At 45.5% G+C, this 9486-nt stretch overlaps 1 protein-coding gene across 1 annotated transcript; it reads right to left on the reverse strand.

The window, feature by feature from the left end:
* Positions 1–7420: 7420 nt before the first annotated feature.
* Positions 7421–8518, reverse strand: LOC107483552 (uncharacterized). The gene has a single exon (XM_016104174.1). It carries the CDS (start codon positions 8516–8518, stop codon positions 7421–7423), a length of 1098 nt encoding a protein of 365 aa, XP_015959660.1.
* Between the last annotated feature and the right edge of the window lie 968 nt (positions 8519–9486).

Consider the following 9486-nt stretch of genomic DNA (forward strand, 5'->3'; position numbering starts at 1 on the left):
GTGTGCTTAAGAACTCTGGACACCTCTAACTGGGGACTTTAGCAAAGCTGAGTCACAATCTGAAAAGGTTCACCCAGTTATGTGTCTGTGGCATTTATGTATCTGGTGGTAATACTAGAAAACAAAGTGCTTAGGGCCACGGCCAAGACTCATAAAGTAGCTGTGTTCAAGAATCAACATACTGAACTAGGAGAATCAATAGCACTATCTAAAATTCTGAGTTCCTATAGATGCCAATCATTCTGAATTTAAAAGGATAAAGTGAGATGCCAAAACTATTCAGAAGCAAAAAGCTACTAGCCCCGTTCATTTAATTGGGACTAAGTTTCACTGATATTGTGAGATTCATTGTATATTCTCTTCTTTTTATCCTATTTTTTTCAGTTGCTTAGGGACAAGCAACAATTTAAGTTTCGTATTGTGATGAGCGGATAATTTATACGCGTTTTGGCATTATTTTTAGATAGTTTTTAGTAGGATCTAGCTACCTTTTGGTATATTTTTATTATTTTTTAAGCAAAATTCACATTTCTGGACTTTACAATGAGTTTGTGTGCTTTTCTGTGATTTCAGGTATTTTCTGGCTGAAATTGAGGGACCTAAGAAAAAATCTAATTCAGAAGCTGAAAAAGGACTACTGATATTGTTGGATTCTGACCTCCCTGAACTCGAAATGGCGTTTTTGGAGCTAAAGAAACCCAAATGGTACGCTCTTAATTGCGTTGGAAAGTAGACATCCAGGGCTTTCCATCAATATATAATAGTCCATACTTTGCTCGAGTTTTGACGACACAAACTGGCGTTCAAACGCCAACTTTCTGCCCTATTCTGGCGTTAAACGCCAGAAAAAGGATAGAAGCTGCAGTTAAACGCCCAAACTGGCATAAAAACTGGCATTTAACTCCAAGAAAAGTCTCTACACATGAAAGCATCAATGCTCAGCCCAAGCACATACCAAGTGGGCCCGGAAGTGGATTTCTGCATCATTTACTTATTTCTATAACCCTAGTAACTAGTTTAGTATAAATAGAACTTTTTACTATTGTACTCATATCTTTGGAACATCTTGGGATTATCCTTAGATCAACTTTGGAACGCTTTTCCTTAGACATAGAGGCTGGCCACTCGGCCATGCCTAGACCATTTTCACTTGTGTATTTTCAACGGTGGAGTTTCTACACCTCAAAGATTAAGGTGTGGAGCTCTGCTGTTCCTCGAGTATTAATGCAAAGTACTATTGTTCTTCTATTCAATTCAAGCTTATTATTATTCTAAGATATTCATTCGCACACAAGAACATGATGAATGTGACCATCAAGTGACACTCATCACCATTCTCACTTATGAACGCGTGCCTGACAAACACTTCCGTTCTACATGAAAACAAGCTTAAATGCATATCTCTGGATTCCTGGTCCATGCGTTTGATTGCCTCTCCTGACAACAGAGCCTTCAATTCCTTGAGATCAGAGTCTTCGTGGTATAAGCTAGACCAATTGGCAGCATTTTTGAGATCCGAAAAGTCTAAACCTTGTCTGTGGTATTCCGAGTAGGATCTGGGATGGGATGACTGTGATGAGCTTCAAACTCATGACTGTTGGGCATAGTGAAAGACGCTAAAGGATCACAGGATCCTATTCCAACACAAGTGAGAACCAACAGATGATTAGCCCTACGTAACCCGTAGCTGGACCATTTTCACTGAGAAGACGGGAGGTAGCCATTGACAACGGTGATACCCGAACATACAGCTTGCCATAGAAAGGAGTATGAAGGATTGGATGAAGGTAGTAGGAAAGCAGAGATTCAGAAGGAATAACGCATCTCCGTACGCTTATCTGAAATTCCCACCAATGAATTACATAAGTATTTCTGTCTTTATTTTATGTTTATTTATCTTTTAATTATCAAAACTCTATAACCAATTGAACCCACCTGATTGAGATTTACAAAATGACCATAGCTTGCTTCAAGTCGACAATCTCCATGGGATCGACCCTTACTCACGTAAGGTTTATTACTTGGACGACCCAGTGCACTTGCTGGTTAGTTGTGCGAAGTTGTGAAAAAGAGTTGAGATTACAATTGTGCGTACCAAGTTGTTGGCGCCATTGGGATCACAATTTCGTGCACCATTACGTCAACCCCGTATGTGAGTCAAAAGGGCGTCTCGCCGGTAGATGACTGGGGGGAGGTTCTGTAGGACCATAAGACTGAGGCCAGCTCGTCTACCTATGAGCCCTTCTTGTCTTCAAGTCGTTTCTTTAGCCCCTTTTATGATGACTTTGTTGGCTGTTTCCACCTGTCCATTGCTTTGAGGGTGTTCGACTGAGTAGAACTTTTGCTTTATTCCTAATCCTGAGAGGAATTCCTTGAATTTCTTATCAATGAATTGTGTCCCATTATCTGATATGACGGATTCTGGAATTCCAAATCTTGTGACTACTTGCCTCCACATGAATTTCTGGCAATTTGCTGAAGATATGCTGGCTAGTGATTTTGCTTCTACCCATTTGGTGTAGTAATCTATGGCTACTATCAAGTATTTTACTTGTCCTGGCCCGGGTGGGAATGGTCCCAAGAGGTCGACTCCCCACTGGCGAATGGTCGGGGTGCCATCATCAGGCTGAGTTCTTCAGGTGGAGCTTTATGGAAGTTAGCATTTTCTTGGCATTTTTTGCATTTCTTGACGAACTCCTGGGAGTCCGACATCATTGTGAGCCAGTAATATCCTGCTCGGATAATTTTCCTTTCTAGCGATCTTCTTCCGATATGGTGACCACAACTCCCCTCATGGACTTTGCTCAAGACGTAGTCCGTTTGGTCGGGGCGTAGGCATTTGAGCAAGGGTTGGTGGAGCCCTCGTTTGTACAACTGCCCTTGTATGATCACATACTTGGAGGCTTCCCTCCTGGTTGCTTGTGCTTCTTTTTCATCTAGGGGCGTTTCGCCGTGTTCTAGGTATCGGAAGATGGGGTCTATCCAAGAGGGGGGCTTGGGGTCTGGGTTGCACATAGGATGACTGCTGGTTCCGTTTCCAGCCCTTGGATTATAGATATGTTTCCTGTTCCAGGTTTGGTGCTTGCTAGCTTGGAGAGAAGATCTGCTCGGGCGTTCCTTTCCCTGGGGACATGCTAGACCACGACTTCCTTGAAGCTTTTGCATAATTCTTTTACCCTTTCTAGATACTTTTGCAGTAGTGTGTCCTTGGCCTGGTATTTGCCGTTTATTTGGGATGTGACGACTTGGGAGTCACTACTAACTTCTATTCTCGATGCTCCGACTTCCTTGGCTAGGATTAGCCCTCCTATTAGTGCCTCATATTCTGCTTGGTTATTTGAGACTGGAAAATCGAACCTAATTGACTGCTCGTAAGCTACCCCTGCTGAGCTCTCGAGGATGATCCCGGCCCCTCCGAACGTTTGGTTGGATGCTCCGTCAACGTGGAGCTTCCACCGTGTGTTCGGTATCTTGGGCACTTCTCCTGCAACTTCTACCAAGAAATCTACCATTGCCTGGGCTTTGATTGCCTATCTGGGCTCGTACTACAAGTCATATTGGGACAGTTCAACTGCCCATGCCATCATTCTCCCCATGAGGTTGGGTTTTTGGAGGACTTGCCGAATCGCCTGGTCGGTTCTTAGGATGATCTTATGCCCTTGGAAGTATTGTTTGAGCCTTCTCGATGAGGTTAACAAGGCATATGCCAATTTTTCCAGCATGGTATATTTTAATTCTGCTCTTTGGAGCACTTTGCTGATGAAGTATACTGGGCACTGAGTCTTGTCTTCTTCTCGGACAAGGATTGTTGATGCCAGGGCATCTTAGGCTAGTTTTACTAGCCTTTTTCTTTGTTTTTGATAGGTTTTATGTATTTTCTTGAGTCATAAGTAAGTCATTTGGGTAGAAATTCATGTATGCCTATATTCATTCAATCATGAGAAATTTGATGCAATTTCATGAGGATTTATGCTATGATTACTTGTATGCTAAGAATGATAAGAATTCTCACGATTTTAGCAAAGCTTTGATGCATGCATTGGTTGATGATAGGTGAAGGAAAGCATGAAGGAAGGTTGAAGAATGAGCATGTAAAGATGGAGAATAAGCAATGTTGGTGGCCAAGTTGGACCACCAACGTTGACTCAAACTTGGAAGAGAAACAGACACTTGTTTGTAACTAATGCTGAAGCTCACATTTGAGGTAGCGTTGGGGGTCCAACATTAACCCCAACGTGGTAAGAAGGACTTCAATTCTGGAGCTGCACGCAATTTGAGTGGCGGGTACGCGTTGTACGCGTAAAAAAGGTAAATTTTGGCATCTGCACGGAAACGCACAGTACGCATACACGCCACAACCGAACGTTGGAGGTCCGACGTTACCTCAAATGCTGCCTCCAATGTCCGCGATACCAAGCTCAGAAGTTGGAGTTGAGAAAATTGAATCCAGGCGTACGCGTCAATGCCGCGTACGCCCGGATACAAAAATAGCAATGGGCGCCTAAGCGCATAGTCTGCGTACGTGCAGGTCGACTGACGTTGGCCCTCCAACATTGAATCAAACACCAATGACAGCAACATCTTCTGGTTTTTGCTGGTCTATTTGAAAGTGGCGTTTGAGTCAACGTTGGCCCTCCAACGTTGACTCAAACTTGAAGCATCAGTATTCAAACTTTGCACAGATCTCTTCTCAACACCAAGGGCAACCAATTGGAGCCATCCTCAACCCGATTCATTCAAGGCCAAAAGCCCAATTCAAGGCTTGAAGATCAATGAAAGAGAGTGTATAAATAGATTAGAATTTAAGTTAGAAGGGGACTTTTGGGAGGATTTTATTTTTTTCATCTTTGTAGCTTTTCTTACGGACTGCACTCTTGATTTCAGATGTATCTTTCAATTCCAATTGGCATTTTGAGAGCTATGAACAACCAAACCCCTTTCATTGGGTTAGGGAGCTCTGTGTAATTCAATGGATCAATATTAGTTTTCATTCATCTTCTTCTTTCTTTTCTCTTGATTTTACTAGAAAGCTTTTGTTCTTTATTTAATTGGATAGTTATCTTGGGAAAGAACCTATTCACAATTGGATCTCCTCGGAACCTTGGGAGAGGAATGAGGAGATCATGCTAGAATTGCTTTCTCACATTGAATTAGATTGGGGTTTGGATGGATATAGTGACATGTAATCCTACCAACACTTTGATCTATGAATTTGTGTGGTATAATCAGTGACCAAACTTTATCTCTTCCCATGAGCACTTAAATCAAGGAATTGGGCAATTGTTCATGCTTAGAGAGATTTGTGAGCCAAGAAATTGGGATCTGATCACTTAAGATTGCCAAGGAGATCAATGAATGCATTGATTGCGAAAGAGATGAAAATGAATTTGATCCGGAGAATTATACATCTCCTGAACCTAATGATTCCCCCATCTCTAATCTTACCCCTTCTAGTTACCCTCTGCTCTATAATCTCATGCTAGTTCCCCATTCCCATTTAATTTCTTGCAATTTAAGCTTCCGCACTTTAATTCCCTGCAATTTAAGTTTCTGCTTCTTTAATTTCTTTCAATTTAAGTTTCCCGCCATTTTACTTTTGCAATTTCAATCTCAATTCTGATTCACTCAACTAGCATAATTCTTCAATTATAATTGCTCGATCTACCAATCCCTGTGGGATTTGACCTCACCCTACAGTGAGGTTTTACTTGACGACAATCCAGTGCACTTGCCGGCAAGAAAATTGTTGAGAGACGGTTTTCGGGTGAATCAACTACCCCCATGGCCTGTGTGGTCATTACTAGGTACAGGTAGAGGGGTTCTCCTTCTTTGGGCTTGCTGAGAGTACCTTTTTGAAATGGCTGAATGCTTTTTCGCATGCTGGGGTCCATTCGAAGGTGATTCCTTTCTTCATTAGGTTAAAAAATGGGAGGGCCTTCTCAGTCGAGGCTCCAAGAAACTGGGATAGAGTCGTGAGCTTCCCGGTTAGTCGCTGCACGTCTTTGACGCATCCTGGGCTTGTTATTTTGAGGATGGCTTCACACTTGTCTGGGTTAGCCTCTACCCCCCTTTGCATTATCATAAAGCCTAGAAATTTTCTGGCCTCCATGGCAAACGCACACTTGAGTGGGTTGAGCCTAATGTTTAATTTCTTTAGTGCTTTGAAGACAGTTTGGAGGTCGTCCATCAGGCTTCTTGGTTTTGCCATTTTTACTAGGACGTCGTCGATGTAGACTTCTACCATCTTGCCTATGAGGTCATGGAAAACCTTGCTCATCAGTCTTTGGTAGGTGGCCCCTGTGTTTTTTAATCCAAATGGCATTACTTTGTAGTAATAAATGCCTCTTGGTGTTATGAACGCTGTGTTTTCCTGATTAGGTCGGTGCATCGGGATCTGATTATAGCCGGAGTATGCATCCATGAAGCTAAGGAAACGATATCCTGTTGACGAGTCTACCAGGGTGTTGATGTTGGGAGGTGAAAAGAGTCTTTGGGACATGCCTTGCTCAAGTCAGAGTAGTCGACACACATTCTCCATTTTTCACTAGCTTTTTTTACTAAGACGACGTTGGATAGCCATGTCGAGTATTCGAGCTCTCTGATAAACCCTGCTTCAAGTAGCCTGGCTGTTTGTTTGGCGACCTCATTGGCCCTTTCTTAGGACATTTTTCTTTGCCGTTGTGCAACTGGTTTTGCGTCTAATTTGACGGCTAGTCAGTGGGATATGACATCGGGATCCAAGCCCGGCATGTCTGGTGGCGTCCATGCAAAGAGGTCGCCATTTACCCTTATAACTTCCATAAGGGGGCCTTTGAGTTCATGGGGCAAATTTTTGTTTATGAAGGTAAACTGTTCTGTTGACTTCCCTATCTGGAACTTCTCCATGTCCCCTTCTGGCTCTGGTCTTGGCTTGTCTTCCATCTTTACATTTAGAGCGGCCAAGAACACACCAGCCGCCCTCTTGGATTCCTTCCTTAGGGAGAGACTAGCATTGTCGCATGCGACTGCCGCTTCCAAGTCTCCCCTAACGGAGCCGACCGTTCTTTTGTCTATCATGAACTTCATTGTTAGGAATCTGGTGCATATCATAGCTGAACATTCGTTGATGGTTTTCCTTCCTAAAATGATGTTGTAGGTCGTAGAGTCTCTGAGAACTACGAAGTCCGCCATTACCGACCTCCTAGCGTCACCAGCGCCAAGGCAGATTGGGAATGAGATCATCCCGTTGAACTTTATGTAGTTGTCGCCTAGCCCCATGACACCGTGTTGGTGAGTCTTAAGGTCGGACTCCCTAACTCCCATGGCGTCAAACACATTCCTGAATAGGATGTTGGAATCAGCTCCAGTATTAATGAGAATTCGCCTGACCAACCCGATCCAAACCATTGCCGTGATCACCATGGGAGGGTTCTCAAAAAGGTCATGAAACCACTGGTCTTCTGGGCCGAAGGATATCATGGGAGGTCCTCCGTTCGGGGTGGCGGGACCTCCCGTCGAAATAGAGAGGATCTGTGTATCCTTCTTTGTTGCTGACATAGACTTGGGGGGTATTGCGTCCGATCACGATGTTAACCACAAAAGTCGGGGGGTTGTCAATGGCCCCTATGGGTTCTTGTCTCGCTTTGACGGTCCTGCTTCGATCTTCTTTTGAGCGCTCCCGTTCTCGTCTTTTTGGCTTTCGGATAAGTCGGGAGAACTCATTCAATTTTCCTTGCAGGATGGCATGTTCTAAGGCATCTTTGAGGTCGAAATAGTCTTGGGTCTTGTGCCCGAAACCCTTGTGATAGTCGCAGTAGAGGCTTTTGTTGCCTCCCGTTCTCTTTTTCAATGGCCTGGGTCTGGATAAGATTCCCTTGTCCGCGATTTGCAGGTAAACTTCCACTATGGGCGTCGTGAGTGGCGTGTAGTTTGTGAACCTTCCCACCTGTGGAGGTTGTTTGTGCTGTTTGGCTGGGGTTCCGTCCCTGGGGGCCTCCTTGTATCTATCCACCTGGGTGACCTGCCGAGCTGAAGGGTTAGGGAGCTGCCACTTATTGGCTGCTACAACCCGACTGACTTCCTCATCATCGATGTATTCTTTGGTCACGCTTTGGATTTCCTGCATAGTCCACACAAGCTTAGTTTTGAGGTCCTTCCTAAAGTCCTCGTTTAGCAGGCCGTTTGTTAGGCAAAGACTAGTGACCGAGTTCGTGAGGCCGTCAATTTCCAAGAATTTATTGTTGAACCTGTCCAGAAACTTTCTGGTCGGTTCCCTGGGTTTCTGGGTGACCCCTAGCAAGTTAATCGGGTGTTTTGCCTTGGCTATGCGTGTCGTGAACCAAGCCAAAAAGCATTGGGAGATGTCTGCGAAGGTCGTAATGGAGCCTTGTGGGAAGGCGTTGAACCATCGAATCGCTGGGCCGGCCAGCGTCATAGGGAATGCTCGGCATCTGACCGCGTCGCCTACTCCTTCCAAGTTTATTCTTGCTTCAAAAGCTGTTAGGTGCTCCTGGGGATCCTTAGTCCCGTCGTACCTCATGTTCGTTGGCTTGTCGAAATTCTTCGGCAGTCGGACCTTGAGGATTGAAGGGTGGAAGGGGGTGGCACCATGATTATAGGTTCTTGTTGTTTCTTGGCTTTCCCTCTTTGGGATTCCCCGCGGCCCTCAAACCTGCGTTGGTGAGGTCAAGAGGTCGCTTGCGTGTGTGCCTCGTCGCACTTTGTTGTACTCCTTTCTCGGCTCTCTAGTCTTCGTGAAGGAGAGCGGGTGCGGGTTGGGTGCAAGATCGGCTGGCGTCGCCACGGGAGTGGCTGACGTCTCTGTGGGATCGGCTCCTCGCTGCCAGCTCCCATTCAAGGTTTTCAGGGGTTTTGGTGTAAATCTATTGGTTAGGCTAAACAGAAGAACGTGGGTGTTCGGCGGTACAGGCCGTCGAACTCGCCCTACTCAAGCGAGCCCCTCCTCCTTCGCGAAGCTCCTCCGACGTGGGAAGTCGCGCCATCTCTACAGGGTCTTCACAGATAGCGCCAATGTTCGTTACCTGGCGATCTCGAGTACTCGATGGATCGGGGGTTGATGAGAAGGTGAGTGGGTGTGGTATGACGAGGGGGGTGGCCACCTATAAGGACACTCCGACGACCAAGTCAGTGTCCGTACGAGTAGGAAACCAAATTAGGTAAGATGATGTGTACCTTGGGAGGAGTGCTGACCTCTCTTCTTATATATTATGCTGGCGGGCCCAAAGATAACCTAGCCCACTGGCCAGGGTGCTTGTGAGCCGCCCCCATCCACGTGGTAGGATCAGGTCGTCTCAGACATTGGGTCGGGGCTTCGGGCGCTGCCCCGAGGAGGCCGACCCGACCGGTTTGCTAAGAGTGGTGCGCTGGGTTGTGTAGGTGGCGAAGTCGGACGTCGACCGGGTCGGGTATTAGGAACCAACCCGTTGGATTTTCCTTGGGGATAGTTTGGGGCCTGAGTCAGGGGTGGTGTCCCGACCCGTCAACAAG

Source organism: Arachis duranensis, chromosome 1 (assembly GCF_000817695.3).
Source record: "Arachis duranensis cultivar V14167 chromosome 1, aradu.V14167.gnm2.J7QH, whole genome shotgun sequence".
In the NCBI taxonomy this organism is placed as follows: Eukaryota; Viridiplantae; Streptophyta; class Magnoliopsida; order Fabales; family Fabaceae; genus Arachis; species Arachis duranensis.

Coding starts and splice junctions, on each gene's coding strand:
- LOC107483552 (XM_016104174.1), bottom strand. CDS start 8,518: ATGAGGTACGACGGGACTAAGGATCCCCAGGAGCACCTAACAGCTTTT.